Source organism: Dama dama, chromosome 20 (assembly GCF_033118175.1).
Source record: "Dama dama isolate Ldn47 chromosome 20, ASM3311817v1, whole genome shotgun sequence".
Taxonomy (NCBI): Eukaryota; Metazoa; Chordata; class Mammalia; order Artiodactyla; family Cervidae; genus Dama; species Dama dama.
The window spans coordinates 55,571,172-55,590,635 of NC_083700.1; the positions used below are offsets into that span (position 1 = coordinate 55,571,172).

General features: G+C 43.5%; 1 protein-coding gene across 2 annotated transcripts in view; it reads right to left on the reverse strand.

Annotated features, from left to right (window-relative positions):
• LMO4 (LIM domain only 4) overlaps positions 1–7,948 on the reverse strand; it is a 16,902-nt gene extending 8,954 nt beyond the window's left edge. The window contains exons 1-2 of one of the 2 annotated variants that reach the window (XM_061121468.1): positions 7,512–7,948; positions 4,438–4,676 (exon numbers count right to left, since the gene is read on the reverse strand). In XM_061121468.1, coding sequence (XP_060977451.1) covers positions 4,438–4,673 — 236 coding nt within the window. In that variant the 5' untranslated portion in view covers positions 4,674–4,676; positions 7,512–7,948. Of the gene's footprint in view, positions 1–4,437; positions 4,677–4,868; positions 5,023–7,511 lie in introns of those variants that run through there. The other variant, XM_061121469.1, reaches the window with a different exon arrangement.
• Between the last annotated feature and the right edge of the window lie 11,516 nt (positions 7,949–19,464).

Here is a 19,464-nt window from a genome sequence, read left to right on the forward strand (position 1 = left end):
ACCTCCACACTTTAAAGGTGCTTTGCTCCCAGGAAAAACACCTTGAAGTGCCAGTACTGTTTGCCAGCTCCAGCTCTCCTTGCTGACAGAAAAGAGATGGAGAGCAAGTTGTATTTTTAGTTCAGTAATAATACTTAGCATCTTTCCCTAACTTCAATGACCAATAGGTGGGCCTATTTGCCACTGCATTATTACTTCAAGCAAAATACATGCAATACTAGCGTTACCTGGCTGTTTTCTAAACTGCTTTCAGGCAAGGAGAGGTGCGTTTCTAAGAGTGTGGCTGAAAGGTATACATTTGTACCTGCAAGTAAATATCAGCATCCTATCTAGGAGAAAAATGCACATCCACAGCTACTGATCCAGATGCAATTGGTTTTCCAGCAAGTTCCTATATTTAATCTAAATTCTGCACCAGCTATATTAAATGTAACAAAGAAATGCAACCCAGAAATTATGCCTGGAGCCAAGTCCATTAAAGATACTTCGGAATAACTAGAGACCAAGCACCTTAAAAGCACCAGAAGCTATTGATACTTAAGAGGGGGGCTGTGAATAATCGCAACTGCTGCGTTAGAGAGGGGAGGGAAAGAAAAAAAAAAAAAAAAAATCAGCCAAATTACGCTTGGTTAATTCAGAGTAACAGATCTGCCCCCAAGTGAATTGGAGGCCTTGAATTAATTCTGTTATGACAAATCAAGATAAACGTTCCCCCTAAATTGCATGCGATTTAATTAATTTTTGAGATCCTCGGATTTTTTTTCCTAGCTAATAGTTCACATGCTCCTGTGCTGTCATTGTGCTTGAGTGGGCAGACTTCAAAGTGATATTAAATAACCAACTATTAGATTTACCTAGCACGTCCTATTGGAAAAGTGCCATTTAATTACCTAGCCTGTTCAATTAAAGGGACAGCATTCTCTGAATATAGCAGCTTGCTGTTGATTACCAGGGAAATGAACTCGCTGTCTGGCGGCGCCTCCGTTCCTAACGCTACCCCCTCCCCAAACACACCCTCCACCACCCACCAGCACCCGTCCCCCCGCCCCGGGCCCCCACCCCCGGCCGCGCGGCGCTCACTGCGGCTGCGGGCGCCACGTGAACCTCCCGAGCAGAGCCCAGGGAGAGAAAGCGCGACCCACTCGTCCAGCTCCCGCCCTGCGCTCGCCCCCTCGCGGGCCCGAGGTACCGGCCGGCTCCACCGCGGCCCTGGGCGCCACCGGCCCCTAGCCTGGCCCCCGCCCGGTCGAGCGAGCGAGCGGACGAGACCCGGCACGCAGAGAACCGCCAACCGGGCTTCCGGCGCGTTTCCTCGCCTCACCGGACCTGAAGCCCCACCCGTCGATCTCCCCGAACTTCCTCCTCTCGCCGCACCTTCCGCGCCAGTCTTCGGGCCGGAGGTGGGGGTAGAGAAAGGAGGACTCGAAGAAAGAGAATCAGTTTCTGAAGCTACTTGGTGGCGCTGGGATTGAGCTGGGGGTTCCGGAACTGGGGGGTCGTGGGGGTGGGGGGCGCTGCTAAGATTCGCCTACTTTTGTAATTTGGCAAGGTGGCCGGGCCTGGCCGGCGTAGGCCCCTTTAAGACCCACCCTCCCCTTCCTCTCCCTTCAACCCCTCCTCGTCTTTCCCTCTCTCTCTTAGAGGCCAATTTTGTTAATTAAATGTTTTGTTTGCGACGCAGCTCTCATTCATTGCGGACACGTCATTCGGAGCAGATCTAAGCCAGAGACCAGATCTCATTAGATAAAGCCCATCAGAACTAAGAAAATGGAGGAGCCACTAATTAAAGCTTTTAATTGTGCGGATTCGCTGCAGCAAGGCTTTATCTGAAATCTTGGGAGAGAGAAGAGCAGAAGTTCAGTTCTGCCCAATCGATACTTGGTCGCGCAGGGGTAAGGGACGAGGGAAAAGCGGCACCCTCCCCCCAACCCCCTCCTCCCCGGGCCTCTCCCAGCTCTCCCGAAGCTTTTTAGCCAGATCTTGGTTGTTTAAAAAAAAAAAAAAAAAACCCACAGCCTCAAAGTCAGACAGTTTAAAAGCCCCTTAATAAATCGCTCTGTGGTCCCAGCTGGGGCCATAGAGCCAAAGAGTCCCCTTCACCTGGTGGCCGGCGAGCGGATTAGTCCTGCTCCTCAGCGGCCGTCACTGCAGAATTGAAAGCGCCTTCAACAAGTGGACAGAGGGGAGGCTGGGGAAGGAGCAGCTGAGAAGGAAAGGAACACGCGCCTCCCCACCTTCCCACCCTTTTGGCATCTTGGTGGGCAGAAGGAAGGAACACTGAAGAAAATCTTAGGAGATCCCTTTAAAAACGGGGGGTGGGGGGCGTGGGGAGGATGCTGCTGCTGAGCTCTGAGCAGTGTGAGGAAAGGATCAATTTGTTACTGAGCTAGAACACATCTCTCCAGGACAAATCTAAGGTTCTCAGGGTATCCTCTAGTTCACCAGCAATGGTTCCAGTTTTCAGTAAGGAAAAAAGAAAGGAAAGGAGACTATGGACCCAATTAATTAAAGCTTGGGGTTGGGCACACATCCTCTGTTTCTCCATTAAGCCACGAGGAAAACACCAAATGGACATTCGATATTTGTTCCCAAGAACAAGGGAAGAAATGGAAGTGATTCCCAGGAAGCCACTTGCCTAAACTTGTCCCGAGGGAATGCAAGTGGACCCATCTTCTTTTTAATTAGTGGTAATCAGAAGGTTTTCTGAAGGCACATGGAGAGGAGATGAATCTGTACCATTCACTGCTTCTGAACAGCACTGTCAATTTTTCCCCTTTAAGCCACCCTCCTTACCACAGTTTTGCTCTCTATTTAATTACAATACTGTCAAAGCTCATGGCATTGCTTGGAAGGAGGATAAGAAAGCATTACACCCATGCTCCTGCTGGTTTTCCAACACTTACTTCTAAAAGAGCACTTTGTGAAATTAATGCTGCCTTCTTAATTTAAAAATAAAAGCCCTCTCCCTTCCTGTATCTATCTATCTATCTATATATATATATATATATATATATATATTTTTTTTTTTTTAACATGGCTGATTGAGGAGACCAGTACTGCATTACTGGAAAACCAAATGTCACCTTATTCCATCATTTTACACTAATGATATCGCTATGATAAACATAGCCATACTACTCAGCTCCGAATTGCACTGGGGTCTTTTGCAGTTTTAGACCCAGAGTGAGGGAATCACAATAGAGCTAAACTTCAAAAAAATACCTCATCTATTGATTAACCCACATTGAAGAAAGAGCAAAAATGTTCTAATCTCTATAAAGAAAATGGTTTTAGAGCAGAAATTTAAATAGAACGCAGTTTTTAAAAGTGAGCGGTATTCTAATATCAACTGTGTGGGCGTGGGGTTTTTTTTTTTTTTTTTTAATTACTGGATGTTGAAACAGAACACCTCCTAGAAGCATTCATGTGCATCAGTCTATCAAACCATTTACTCAAATTAAATGTGTAATCCTTCAAATGCCTCCTTTCAAATTAATGAGTTTAAGTAGCTTGAGTTCACCTGAAAAGATCCTATAGGCACCTGACCTCCTGAATTCTTTCCATTAATTGCACTGAAACTTGTTGGAAAATGCTGCTTACATGGGCATATGAATGTTCGTATACACTGCTTTAAAATGCAAGATTAGTATAATTCTATAGCCTCTTTTCCTAAATCTCTTTTGGGGATCAAGGGCAGTGATACAAATAACAAAAAACCCAAAATCTGAACATTCCTCAATTGAAAGCACTGCAAAATTTTACATCACAAACCACACACTAATACTGAGTATTTCGAGCCTCCAAGTAACAGTATAAAAAGAGAAACATTACCATTAAGTTTGGTTTTTTTTTTTTTTTTCTTGTTTGGGTTTCTTTGCTACAAGAAAAATGACAAGTCTTTAAACTGATAGGTAACCAGCAGTTTTCACAAGGGGCACAAAGAATGAGTCAGTTTTCTACTCAAGAAAGTTTAAGGTGCTTATGTAAGTATCATAATCAGCCATCACCATCCACAAATCATTGCTCACTAACTACACTTAAAATTTTAAGTCAATCTTTTGTCTCGGAGTTCCTATGTGGGCCCCTACCTTGCTTTAAGAAAGCAGCTTAACTCCCACTAGAAATGTTTATTTTTAGTGGAGGGTCCAACTGGGGCTGACCACTTGAAACCCTGGTCTTTAGAGTGCAACCTTGGCACACCTAGCGACCCAGTTCCACCAGATGTGCAGTTTTCAGTTAGTGTGGCCTTCGCCATTAATCTGCCATTAAAAATTGGAAGACTAACACATGCTTCTTTAACCCCTTAAATTTCAGCCAGCCAGCTTTTTGGGGTGTATTCTCAGAGGTGCCCTGTTCCTTTCCTTAAAGTCCTCGGTAATCTTTAGCCTTGCTACTGCTCTGCTCGCCAATGTTGGGGAAAAGGCAGCCAAGTCTTACCTAATGTAGTCATTTCTGCAAAGAATCATGCCGCTCTTGGTGTAACAGGACGTGCCGATGTCGCCCAGCTGCGCCTGGCAGCAGGAGCACTTGAGGCACCGGCTATGCCAGTAGCTGTCCATGGCATAGAGCAGAAAGCGGTCCGCAATCTTGCCCCCGCAGCCTGCGCACCGCTTCCAGGAGAGGGAGCCGGCCGTCACCGGGGGCGGCTGGGAGCTGCTGCCCGGATTCACCATGGTCTGCAGAGGGCGGGAAGCGGACAGGGAGAGAGAGACAAAACAGGGGCGATGCAAAAGTTAGTAATCTCCGCGCTAGAGAGCGAACCCGTTCCCCCCCAGAGCTGCTGGAGGGAAGCAGCAGAGCAAGGGCGGGAAGGAGGATGACGGGGAGAGGGAAGGAGGGAGGCTTGCCGGCAGCAGCCGCCTGTTTACTTTTCTCAAGCTTTGTTCTGGGGCCACGAGCTCCTCTCAACTTTCCAGCGCTCGCCGCCGCTGACAATTTCAGCTTGGGTACTGTCAAAACTCCGAGAGCCAGGCTCCGCGGCGCGCTCCACCCCTCGCGGCGCCTCCTCCCGGCCCCCGCCTCCGCCCACCGCCCCCTCCTCCCCTCCTCCGCCGCCCGCCTCCAGCAAATGAGGGTCAAACCCACCCACCGCCGCGCCCGGCCCCTCCCGGGGCCCCGCCGAACCCAGAGCGCTGGCCGAGGGGAGTGGGGAGGCGGCGGCCCCCGCCGGAGCCACGTTCCCTCCCGAGCTCTGCCCCGGGAAGTGCAGCTGCAGTTCACAAGTTGGAAATAGTTCGGCTTTCTGAAAGGGAAGGAGGGAGGAACCAGCAGAGGGGAGACGGAGCCCGAGATGGTGGGAGGGAAGGCGGGGAGACGGTGTGTGTGTTGGGGCGGGGGAAGGGGGGCGGTGTGTAAAGTTGCGAAACTGGTTTTTCGTATTTTAAACAGCACCTTTCACATGCCATTGTGGTGACCGCCATCTCCCATTATTGTTCCAAATCTCATTTCATTTTGAAGATCAATCAGTGTTTTCTCTGGGTTTTCAGGACACAGGCAAGAATAATAGATCATTGAACTTTAGGATGCCTGTTAACTTCCTATACAAACACTCTCCACTTTGGTCTCACTAATCTGCCCTTGATCAGCAATTTAAATGCTAAAGCTTTGTTCCTCCAAAGGGGCGGGGGGAGCCGGGGGTACGTTACAGATAATACGCGAGAAGGAACTGTTAAAGGATGCACAAGTTATCTCCGAGCCAGTCCTGCTGTCACCAAAAACTGCTTTTAAAAATTCCCCACTCTTTCTAATGAATGTCACGAGAGAAGCAACTGGGGTATAATATAGGAATCAATTTATAAAGCTTAGCCTAAACCGATTAATTTGTTGCCTCCAATCCTGAGTCCAATAAAGTCCTCGTGTTCCTCCAGTCACTTATTCTATAAAAAGATCAAGTTATTTACTGCCAATTAAGCAGCCTGTTTTGTCTTTGTCCTCTGTAAGCCGAGAGTGTGGGCTCCCCTCGAGGCTCCCGGCTATCTGCTCAAGACATTCAGCTGATACCTCAGAAGGGAGAGGGCGAACTTTGCCTGTCCCCAGCCCAACTTGGCTACTGCAGGAGGAAAAAAAAAAAAAAAAAAAAATATATATATATATATATATATATATATATATATATGGGGAAAGGAACGAAACAAGGACTCGGGTTCCTTAAATAGGCCGATTTTAAACACATTTCCTCCGAAAGAGTCCCGGAACGTGTGTCCAGTGACCGCACAATAAACCAGAATAAGAACTGCACCAATTAAGCTGTAACAAAACCCTGAGACTTTGGAAACAGGACCACTCTAAAACCCATTAGCATTGCATTTATCCGAATGCATCATACCTTTATGTAAATTGATTTATCTGATGCATTTACTCGAGGAATTGCTTTTTGTTACAATTTGCCCTAACCCAAATGAATCTGCATTTCCTGCCCTAGGTCTTTAAACAACCCCCCCCCCCCACCCCCGTTTTAATCGCTCCAAATTCCTTTTTAAAAGAGGAGAGGGAGGGAGGAGATTCCAAGCTCTTCCCCGCCCCCATCTTTGGTGAGAGGTAAATATATATGTATTTTTTTTTTTAAAGGAAACACTACACTGAGAAAAGCATCCAGTAACCCCATTAGCTAAAGCTCTTAAGGACAAGCAATACCTTAATGCTGATTAAATCTAAAAGAGATGAATCAAGAGGACTGACCAGAAACTGACTCCCCTGATAACTAAGGACGGGCCCTCATCAAGTTTCATTTAGAGTTAGGGAAAAAAAAGAAAGAAAGCTTTTAAGTTAAATAGGCTTATACTCTAGTAATTACATAGCCAAGCAATTTAGGTCCTGGGATAGTCAGTGAAATAGAAAGCAGAACTGGCAGCTAGAGGCAAAATCTGCCCCCCTTTAACAACGTCTCTGGTGTTTTTTAATGGAGACCAAGGGAGGGACAGACGTAGCGCTGGCAATTTGTAGTACAAAAATGGATGCTTAATTCATGTCTTGATTTTAATTAGGTGATTCACCGGATTTCTTCTGGATTGGAACAAAAGACTTATAAGCCAAGAGGAATTTTTTAAAAGAACCAGCAATACCCAATCTTGCTCACTTAGATCCTTTCTGCCACTGTTTCAAAAATAGTGTTGGGGGGGGGGGGGGAGTGGAGTGGAGGGTCGTGACTATTTCCCCCACACTACTTCTCAGACTTAAACCCTTATAGCACCTCCAGCCTTTCCCTTCCTAACTGAAAATATACCCTCCCCCCCCGCCCCCAAGGTCTCCAACAGCCCCATCTCCAAGAAGAACCCTTTTGTAAGCAGGAACCGCTACAAAGCTGGCGGCCCGGGGCTGTCCTCCGTGCTAGCTCGCAGGCCGACCTCGGTAGTTTCAGACTCGCGCATTATCTAAGCCGACGTATTGTTTACTTGCAATTTGGGACGGTCAAGGGAAGGAAGCCAAAGAAAACAGCCCCGGCCCAAATCGGCCCTCTCCTCTTTCTCCCCGCCGCCCCCTCCCTGCCCGCGGCTCCCCAGCCGTCCCCTTACCTGCTTTTCCCCTATATTGCAATATTGCGAGAGGCGACGGCGGCGAAATGCGAGCGAAGCCGCTCGGCTTCCAAGGAAGGGGCGCCTCGGCTGGCGGAGCTGGAGGGAGGGGGGATGTTCTCGCAGAAGCAGGAAAGGGGAGGAGGGGGCTAAGGGCTGCTTTTTTTTTTTTTTTTTTAACGCGCAGCTCTGAGGCTGGGTTGGGGGGCCCCGCGTAAGTGGCGGGCGGCGGGGAGCAGAAGTGTCAGTCTCGGTCCTCGCCGTTCTCCTCCGCCTCCGGCTCCGCGCGAGCAGCTGCAGGAGCCCTCGGCCCGCGCAGCGCGGCGCAGCGGCAGCAACTGCTGCAATCGCTGCTGCAAGTTTGGCAATGTGGCTTCACTTTGTATATTCCCCCGCCCGGCGGCCCCCGCCCCGCCCGCGCTCCTCCTCCTCCTCCTCCGCCTGCCTCCCTCCCGCGCGCCCGCCCGCTTGCTCGGGGCTGCTGGCGGCGGCAGCGACTCGGCCGAGCTTCCTGCAACTCCAGCCGGGGAGCGGCCGCAGACACAACAGCCCCGGGAGCGCTGGCGGCGGCGGCCGGGGGACGGGTGCGCCGGGGAGGCGGGGAGCTGTGGCCGGCGGGGCCCGGCGCGCCGGAGCCTGCGCCGCTGCCGGGGCTGCTGCTGCCCGGCTCGGAGGCGGCGGCGGCGGCGCTGGCCTCTAGCCGGCTCGCTCGCTCCCTCCGCGGCTCTTACACATGTGTTACTGACAGAGCAAAATCCCAACTACTCCCCGGCTCTGCCGCCGACGTCAGCGACCCTCAGCCACTGGGCGGCCGGATTGTTCAGGCGGAATAATAAAACCTGCCAATCCGGGCAAGGACAAAGGGATGACTGAAACGAGACTCCGGGGGCGGGGGAGCGAGCCAGGCGCAGGAGCGGGCCGCGGCCGGAGCGGGGAAGGGCCGGAATCAGGTGGGGAGAAGTCACCCGGGCGCCGCAGACCCCGCCGGGGCGGCCCCCCGCGGCCCGGGAGGGCGAGTCGAGGCCCCGGGGACCCACTTGCCCTCCGTGCGCGCGAGGCATCCCCGGGACCCGCCCCAATAGTCCCTCGGGGACAGCCCGCCCCTCGCGCCGAGACGAGCCCTTTAGGAAACTTACTTCACATCTGCCTTGGAAATGGGTCTCTGTTGGGGTAGAAAGGCTTTCCCGAGACCTCCGAGCTGTGGAGATCTGGGCTGTGTTTTTTGAGGCGCTGTTTTTGTGTTTTAAATTCACCATGTTAGAGATTTGTGAACCTTAGTGGAAGTTGAATTCACAAGGTAGAAACAGTCAAGAACTCAGTAATTCCAAAACACTGCCTGCATACCTCCTCTTCTTCCCATCAATCCATGTATAAACTAAGGGCCCAGTAGGCGTTTCATAGGTATTTATCAACGTTGGTAAAAAAAAGACCACAGTCTACTTTCAAAGTTGAGGAAAACTTTAGGGAAAAAACCCTTGCCCCTTGTACCCACCCCACTGTAGAGGATGAGAAGCCAAATTTCTCGTAGCCCTCAGAGTGATGGAAGTTATCGCAGTATTAGAAATCCCACAGCCTCTGGAGAGTAAGAAAAGCTATTTCTAGTATAAATCAGGTTTTGAGGAACGCTTTGAGGGTGGTAGTCTGAGTGTCTCATTCTAGTACCGCAGTTCAGCCTAGATGCTTAAATACCTAGTCCTTCAACTTTTATCTGCTCTGCCAAATAGGTTTAATAAATCTCCGATCTGAGGCTAATATTAGGTCTGATTATTATTAGTAAGTTCCAGAGAGATTTTTCTGGTGGAAATTATCATGAAAGTGCAAAGCCCTTCTGCTAAGTATCATTAAGTAAAACCAGTCTTGTGGGACAAGTTTTCATATTGTCTTACACACAGCACTGCTAGATTGGGAAAAGGGACCTGCAGAAGAATCTAGCTACAGACAATGCAGATGTTCAACATCTATGGTTTTAGCGTCTGTTTGGGGGGATTTCTGTCTTTCAAACCATCAAAACAGTCTGCCAAAGAAACTATAGTCGTTGCCTACAACATCAAGCAGAGGACATTTTTAAATACCAGTTAGAACGTGCCTCTCTTCATATGTCTAGCACCTTGAAATGAAATGGCTTACTTTTATTGACTGGAACTTAAAATTTCATTTTTATGATCAAATCACTTTGTGCGTGTATGAAAAATATTTTTTTTAATCTTTAAAACTATAATAATAATTAAAATGTTCTGGATAGAAAACAGCTGCAGATGGGTGTGATTAAAGAAGGCCAACTTAAAAAGATGTAATGTTCCTTGAAGGTTGGTAAAGAAAACTCAATTAAACCAAACGATGAAAGGAACCCAATAAACAATAATACACACATTTTAATCCCCTAGTTCAGCTTCAATTTGTTAATAATTTATAATGATCAAAATGAGAGGACACAAGATCTTAGTGGGCTGCAATTAAGTTATGATTTGTCCTGTGCAAGTAAAGTAAATTTCCTGCTCTGGCCCTTCATTTTCTCATCCACAAATGAAGGAATCAAGCCAAATCATCTTTATCTTTCCTCTTTTTAAAAAAACATTATTTTCTATAGAACATTTAACACATAGGTCTGGAAGGAATTGTGGTGCTTTATTTCCCAAAGTATGTACACTAAAATGAAATCTTTTATTTCAACATGAAATGTTAGAAAACTAATCAAACATTAGATATCACGAAGTAATTGTCCAAAGGATCATAGTTTCTATGGAAGGAAAGGAAGAGAGAAGGATGGATAAAACTTTGAATACAGGTCTCCAGGCTTGGAGGGGCCTAGGAGGTGGTCTTTTCGCTCTGATTGTGAGTGGAGTGAAGACTTTACACATGTCCCTGCAGATTGGAGTTGGTGAGAGCATGTTACCAGAGACCTTTATTTCCTGATATTGTGGTTATAGAAATACAAAAGCGATGATGGCTAACAGTCTCTATTTAGAGGGGTAGGAAGTAAATATGTTCCCTGTAATCAAAATCCAGGTGTACTTTAACCACAGCGCCACCTCTGGGTAGTCTTTATTTCTGCATTCCTTGCATTTAGCAGGCCTTTCTCATCCGAGTAGCACCAGTAGTACGATTTGTGGTCTGCAACAGCCTGCTATTAATAGAATGGGGTAGCAATGTTAATCTTTTATTTTTGCTGATGCTAAATTTACAAAAACTGTGTAAATACAAATTCATTACAGGTAAGGCAGTTCTGCATTCAAATGTTCTTCAAACTGATATAGAACACTTCTCAAAATAATCCTAGTATATAGTAAAGTTGCCTGAATTCAAAATAATAATGTTATAGTACACCCAGCAGTTCAAGAAACCTCTGTTGATGTCATAGACTCATCATTTAACTACTCACCTTGAATGACAAATAAGAATACAGTGCTTTGGAACAGAAAGAGAAACTCAAATTATTTCTTTTCTTACATTCTAATTAAAAGTATTGATCTTAGATCAAGCCCACATTCTCCCACTCACCCCAAAATGCTTTGTCCATACCATCCCTTCTTGTCCTCTAAGTCTTCCAATCATAATCATTTTTCTGTTCTCCAGGTGACGGTTCTCTGAGAATATCCTGTAGATAGCCAGAGGTTCCACACAGACCCACGTCACTACCTGTGCCCCCAGAAAGGCCAGATTATTTGATGCTGATATGGTAACTTCCACATCAAAGTGCCCCAGCTCTTGCTCAAGAATAAACAAACATTTAAACCTTTTAAAGGCAATGTAAAATTGGTTTTGAAGGCAGTCTTTTTAGAAAGCCCTTCCCTTTTGTTAATCTGCCTACCTTTATTGCTCTCATCATAGAGATCCCTTGAAATCAAAAGATTCAGCCAAAGTGAATCTGAAAAGCTTGAGTTTGGGACGATTTCAAAATATAAAAGGTGTGGAGAGAAAAAGAGGCAATGATAGTTACCGACAGATGTCATGAGGAAGAAAGAAGAGCAATGGCATGTAGGTGGCTGCCAGTTTTCGTGGTGGTGGTGTTGGCTAGGGAGTGGGAAGGTATTGCACAGTAGTAGAGACAGAGAGACTGCATCATTTCAGAATAGGGATTCAATTACATTGTGACACAAATGAATTCATCTGTGAAACAGAAACAGGCTCAGAGACATAGAGAACAGGGCTGTGGTTGCTGAGAGAGAGAGTGGGGAGTTTGAAATTAGCAGATGCAGACTATTCCAGTTGAGCTATTTCAAATCCTAAAAGAGGATGCTATGAAAGTGCTGCACTCAATATGTCAGCAAATTTGGAAAACTCAATAGTGGCCACAGGACTGGAAAAGGTCAGTTTTCATTCCAATCCCAAAGAAAGACAATGCCAAAGAATGCTCAAACTACCACACAATTGCACTCGTCTCACATGCTAGCAAAGTAATGCTCAAAATTCTCCAAGTCAGGCGTCAACAGTACATGAACCATGAACTTCCAGATGTTCAAGCTGGATTTTAGAAAAGGCAGAAGAACCAGAGATCAGATTGCCAACATCTGTTGGGTCATCGAAAAAGCAAGAGAGTACCAGAAAAACATCTACTTCTGCTTTATTGACTATGCCAAAGCCTTTGACTGTGTGGATCACAACAAACTGTGGAAAATTCTTCTAGAGATGGGACTACCAGACCACCTGACCTGCTTCATGAAAAATCTGTATGCAGGTCAAGAAGCAACAGTTAGAACTGGACATGGAACAACAGACTGGTTCCAAATCAGGAAAGGAGTACATCAAGGCTGTGTATTGTCACCCTGCTTATTTAACTTCTATGCAGAGTACATCATGTGGAATGCCAGGCTGGATGAAGCACAAGCTGGAATCAAGGTTGCTGGGAGAAATATCAATAACCTCAGATACACAGATGACACCACCCTTATGGCAGAAAGCAAAGAAGAACTAAAGAGCCTCTTGATGCAAGTGAAAGAGGAGAGTGAAAAAGTTGGCTTAAAACTCAACATTCAGAAAACTAAGATCATGGCATCAGGTCCCATCACTTCATGGCAAATAGATGGGGAAACAATGGAAATAGTAAGAGACTTTATTTTGGGGGCTCCAAAATCACTGGACTGCAGCCATGAAATTAAAAGAGGCTTGCCCCTTGGAAGAAACACTATGCCCAACCTCAGTTCAGTTCAGTCGCTCAGTCGTGTCCAACTCTTTGTGAACCCATGGACTGCAGCACGCCAGGCTTCCCTGTCCATCACCGACTCCCGGAGCTTACTCAAACTCATGTCCATCAAGTCGGTGATGCCATCCAAATATCTCATCCTCTTCATCCCCTTCTCCTCCTGCCTTCAACTAACCTAGACAGAATATTAAAAAGCAGAGACATTACTTTGCCAACAAAGGTCCACCTAGTCAAAGCTATGATTTTTCCAGTGGTCACGTATGGATGTGAGAGTTGGACTATAAAGAAAGCTGAGCACCGAAGAATTGATGCTTTTGAACTGTGGTGTTGGGGAAGACTCTTGAGAGTCCTTTGGACTGCAAGGAGATCCAGCCTGTCAATCCTAAAGGGAATCAGTCCTGAATATTCATTGGAAGGACTGATGCTAAAGCTGAAGTTCCAATACATAGGCCACCTGATGCAAAGAACTGACTCATTGGAAAAGACCCTGATGCTGGGAAAGAATGAAGGCAGGAGAAGGGGATGACAGAGGATGAGATGGTTAGATGGCATCACCGACTGGGTGGGCATGAGTTTGAATAAGCTCCAGGAGTTGGTGATGGACAGGGAGGCCTGGTGTGCAGCAGTCCATGGGGTTGCAAAGAGTCAGACACGACTGAGCAACTGAACTGAACTGAAACTATTATGTATGGAATGGACAAACAAGAAGCTCCTATTGTATAGCATGGGGAACTATATTCAATAGTGTGTGATAAACCATTATGGAAATGACTATTAAAAGAATGTATGTATATGTAGAATTGAATCACTTTGCTATACTATAGAAGTTAACACAACATTGTGAATCAACTAAGTGTCAATAAAATAACTTTTTTTAAGAGAATAGGGATTCATGATGAATTCATCTAAAAGAATATACTTCAAAGAATTATATCTTGGTTTTAAATATTGATAATACTATAAACTTACTGTTTTTTGTTAGTATTTCTCAAAATCACTTAAAAATATCTCACTAAATGTTTCATGTGATAAAGTTGTTGCTGTTTTAAAGTCTTTTTCTTTTTTAAGCAATTCATATGTCTATATTTGGTAAATGGGCCACCAAATTTATGTTAATCAGTATTTAGGAAGTTGTCATAACCTCTCTTTTATAGGGTAACATAAAAGCATAGTGAAAAAGTTTAATTTTATTGAAATAAAACAATTGGAAGATCACTGAGGAAAAGGAAACAGCATTAATACTGTTGTGACTAGAAATATAATTTATGACATAGATTTTGCTTTTAATTATTCTATTGAATTAGAACATTTAAAACTCCTTGAAACCGTGGGAAAGATGGGAAAGGTGATGGGAAAAAAGAAGCTACGATTATGACACATTCTTTTGCCTGACATAACAAGGCCACTTTTATTATAGTGGCAAGAAATGACTCATTTTCTTCATACATGCTTATCAGGGTAGGAACAGGACTTAAAAATCTCTCAGTTCTGCCTTAGAACCATCATCAGCAAGTCTTGAAGTATATTTCATATACTTCAAGTGGTGATATTACAAGAAAGATTATTTGGCCTACTCCTGCTAGCTTTCAGGACTGAATTCTGTCAATAATATTCAACTACCAGTGATATTCTGCATATATCACTGCAAATTAATTATCAGACTGTGTACATGAGTATGTTATATGTTCATTAGGGTCTTCAAAATGGTCTACTGCGCCCACAGGCAATGCTTATTAAAGTTGAGTTAAATCTTACTGCAGATAAATTTAATTTTGTAATAGTTACAAAAGAGGGTATGTAGATGGCTAGGTGATTTGTATATATATGTGAGGTAATTATTACTAACAATATATATTAAAATTATAAATCCAGTAGAAAATAGCAATTCTATTTAACATTAATTACTGTTCCTCTCCAAGATGATGGGAATAAGCATTTATTGATAGAGAAACTAAAGCATTAAAACATAATTCATTCTCCCTATGTTCCCATTAACTGTTCTTGGTAAAAGAAAGGCTAGTAGTTCAGAAATTTCACATACACCGATCCACAACTTCCTTAGTTACTGTCACTTTTAATTATAGTATTGAAATAGTTAAGCTTTCTATGTGGATTTATAATAAAATGTAATATTTTAAAGTGTTATACTGGTCTCTATTTGCTCAGTAAAAAAATTGATGAAAATATGATATTTATTCATCTAATTATAACGAATGACCCTGGTGGAATTAGGGGAGTTCAATCCATACCTGTCCATAGACTTGAAAAACACATATTTCTACTCTATACAGTGCCATAAATTTTTTAGAATAAAAAGAACAACCAGGTATGGATTTTTTTTAAATAATAGAATTGGATAACTCAATTGACTAAAATGTGTTCCCTCCACGCAGAGGTACACATTATAACGTCGTCATTTATATTTCTCAACATAAATCAAATTTCATAATAAAATTGTTTTTGATGAATCACCACTTCTAGCTTCAAAACATTCTGACAGAGAAAGCAAATTTGTCGATTTCTCTGTATGATAAGAAATCACTGAAAATATATTTAAGACTTTTAGTCTAAGATGATCTTTTGCAGGGATGGGGAGTTTCTTTGAAAAGGAAAATATTCAAGCCATTTTAAAATTTGAGAAAACAACTCAAGAATAAAATAGTCTTTCTTTCCAGCAATTTTTCAGAGCCATCTGTGGTGCTCTCTGAAAGTAAGGCCAGGAGAAGTCATTACAGAACAATACTCTGGAAACAATTGGCCTCAAAGAAAGAATGAAAACTTGAACAACACTACCTTTGTACATGTTTGTTCTAATTAGAGGGTTAAAACATCCAAGCATTGTACCCAGATGCCGCTCTCTGTCCTGTTTTTATTGCTTTTCTCCACTGAGATAACATTTAGCACTGCACTGAAATTTCTACTTACTGTTTGTGTCCAGTAGTAAATCCTGGCACATTATTAGAATATCTGCCTGTTATCAGCTCAGTCAGGGAATGAATTATTGACTATAACTCATTGCTAGGAAGACTATGTATGACACGCCAGTGAAGTTTTGATAATTTCTAGAAGTCATGGTAATTTATGGAAGGGGGTTTTGATTGATCTCCCACTACCTATTTTGCACCTATCAGTAAATAGGACATATATTGATGGTCTACTTGAACTACATTAACAATATGAGGAATTCACAACTTAAGTATTATTTTTTTAGTACAATTTCTACTAAAACAGTAACTCAGTTTCTATTAATTTTCTTTTGTGTGGTTTACCCATGGGAGTAGGGAAGCACAGATCTAGACTGTTGAATACATAATTTCACTATGGTAATAATTATTTAGAAATATCCCTCATTAGTAGTTGTATCAGCCTTTGCCTTTTGGAAGGAAAACCTTGAGACTGTTGGAACAGATGAGAATGGAACAGAATATATACTGAAAGATTTTAAAGAATATCTTCAAGTATTACAATACAGCTCATAGAATAAAAGATAATTTTTTTAAATTAACAGTAGGCAACTTATTAAAAAAAATTTGTAATATATTTTATATAAAATTTACAGATGCCATTTAATATGATATGACTGTCACCATAAAGTTTATTTGTCAGAACACTAATAATCACTAACAGTCACAACTTTCTTTCTTTTTTTTTTTTTTAATATTTATTTACTTGGCTGCACTGCGGCATGTGGGATCTTAGTTCCAGAACCAGAGATCAAACCTGCGTCCCCTGCATTGCAAGGTGGACTCTTAACCACCGGACCACCAGGGAAGTCCCACAACTTTCTTTTAATTTAGGTTTATTTTCCTCCTGTTTTATTTTTGCTGCATTCTCCAAATTCAGTTATTTCTCAGAGTCTCAGAGTAAACTCTACTAGACAAATGTTTCCTTTATTTCTTTCCTGAGTTTCCATCATTGCGATTGCATTATTGCTTTATTTACTACAATTGCTTCCTATAAAAATGACCAGTATTTTCAACTTCTACAATATACCATGTAATAGAGCAAACAATATAAATAATAATTTAAAACTTAATGGTTATTTCCTAGGTGACATTGAAAGCATGTCTAGATTTCTAGAAATTTCAACTTATATCCAAATTGTATTTAGTAATCTGATACAAAAATAATGGTGTCTCTTTTGCCAGCACAGACAAGATTGGGGGTGGGTAACTTGACTGAATACTTGGCTTAAAGAAAATAATTCTTTCTTCATTTTATCTTAATTTAGTAGCTTCTAGCAGTCATCTAAACAATCTTAAAATTAAAAGATAATGTTAATGGGAGAGTCTGTTGTCATAGGATAATGGTTTCCTGCTGCTAGATTAATGCGGTGGCAATAATACTAGAGCATTTATTGAAAATAAAGGGAAAGACAAAGCCAGATTTATTTTTAAAGGAGGTGTCATGGATCCTATGACACTGTTGCATTATAATTACTTTGTTTCAATGTTGCCAAACTGTTGAGGGAGAAGGATCCCTTTTCCTGAAGGATGTAGGGGTGACAGAATGACACTGGCTGGTACCCCCATGACTGGAGAATGCATTCTTTCTAACTAGAGCAACAGATTTGTTGTGATTCTTCTAATCAGATGATCCTTTCTAAAGGCTGTGCCATTTAAAGAAACAAACACCAAAAATGCACAAATTAAGTGTCATTAACAACAACAACAAAAGTAGGCATCTACTTAACACTGTTATCAATCATTCTGGAAGTATTAATAGGCCTTCCCACATTGGTACCTCAAATACCTTGCTCTCCTATAAGCCATAGGGATTGCCTACGCAACAAAAACTCTGTCCATGGATTTATCTTCTTTGAATACTATGATAACGTTGGACTGAGTTACAGACTTTTCCAGGGGACATCCTCACAGTATGCTGTGCTAGTCAGAATTGAAAGATGGTCCCCAAGATTCCCTGCCCCTGGTATACACAACCTGTATAATCCCATCTCCTTGAGTGAGGGTGGGCCTGACTTAATAAGGTGAGCCCTTTCAAAAGCAGGTCTAAAGGTCAGAGACGGAAGAAGTCAGAAAGATTCAAAGCTGATAAAGATATTCTCCCACTAGTCTGGAAGGAGCAAACTGCCATATGAGAGACATGATAGAGGGGCACATGGTAGGGACTTAAGGGTCGTCTCTAGGACCTGAGAAGGGTCCCTGGTCAACTAGAAGAGAGGCAGGGACCTCAGTCCTTGAGCTGTAAGCACCTGAATGCTGCAACACCAGTGAGCTTGAAAGAGTTCCTTGAGCCTCAGAGGAGATGGCGATCCTGGCTGACACCTTGATTTCAGCCTGCTAAGACTGAGCAGAGAGCCTGGATATGCCATGCCCATACCTCATATCTACAGAAACTCCAAGATAATAAATGGGTTCTGTTTTAAACAATTAGATTTATAGTAATTTGCTGTGCAGCAATAGAAAACAAGTTCAAAAGATGTGTTGATGTTGTTCAGTCACTAAGTCACGTCCAACTCTTTACAACCCCATGGACTGTAGCACACCAGTCTTCTCTGTTCTCCACTACCTCCCGGAATTTGCTCAAATTCATGTCCAATGATTTGGTGATGCCATCCAACCATCTCATCCTCTGTTGCCCCTTTCTCCTCCTGCCCTCCATCTTTCCCAGCACCACGGTCTTTTCCAATCAGTCAGCATTTTGCATCAGGTGGCCAAACTACTGGAGCTTCAGCTTCAGCATCAGTCCTTCCAATGAATATTCAGGGTTGATTTTCTTTAGGATCAACTGGTTTGATCTTCTTGCAGTCCAAAGGACTCTCAAGAGTCTTCTCCAGCTCCACAGTTCAAAAGCATCAATTCTTGGGCACTTAGCCTTCTTTATGGTCCAACTCTCACATCCATATGTGACTACTGGAAAAAACCATAGCTTTGACTGTACAGACCTTTATTGGCAAAGTGATGTCTCTGCTTTTAAATCTATTTTTAAAGTGCTTTTAAACTGCTTTTAAAGTGATGTCTAGGTTTGTCATAGCTTTTCTTCCAAGAAACAAGAATCCTTTAATTTCATGGCTATATTTACCTTCTGCAGTGATTTTGGAGCCCAAGAAAATAAAATCTGTCACTGTTTCCACTTTTTCCCCATCTATTTGCCGTGAAGTGATGGGACTGGACACCATGATCTTCGTTTTTTTGAATGCTGAGTTTTAAGCCAGCTTTTTCACTCTCCTCTTTTACCCTCATCAAGAGGCTCTTTAGTTCCTCTTCTCTTTCTGCCATTAGGGTGGTGTCATCTGCATATGTGAGGTTGTTGATATTTCTCCCTGCAATCTTGATTCCAGCTTGTGCTTCATCCAAGCCAGCATTTCGCATGATGAACTCTGTTTAGTCAAGGCTATGTTCTTTCCATTAGTCATGTATGGTGTGTAAGCTGGACCATAAAGAAGGCTAAGTGCCCAAGAATTGATGCTTTTGAACTGTGGAGCTGGAGAAGACTCTTGAGAGTCCCTTGGACTGCAAGAAGATCAAACCAGTCAGTCCTAAAGGAAATCAACCCTGAATATTCATTGGAAGGACTGATGCTGAAGCTAAAGCTCCAATACTTTGGCCATCTGCTAAAAACAGCCAACTCTTTGGAAAAGACCCTGGTGCTGGGAAAGATTGAAGGCAGAAGGAGAAGAAGGAAACAGAGGATAAGATGGTTGGATGGCATCACCGATTCAATGAACGTGAACTTGGGCAAACTCTGGGAGATGGTGAGAGACAGGGAAGCCTGGCATGCTGCAGTCCATGCGGTTGCAAAGTGCCAGACACAACTTGGTGACTGAACAACAACAACTCTGCATAGAAGTTA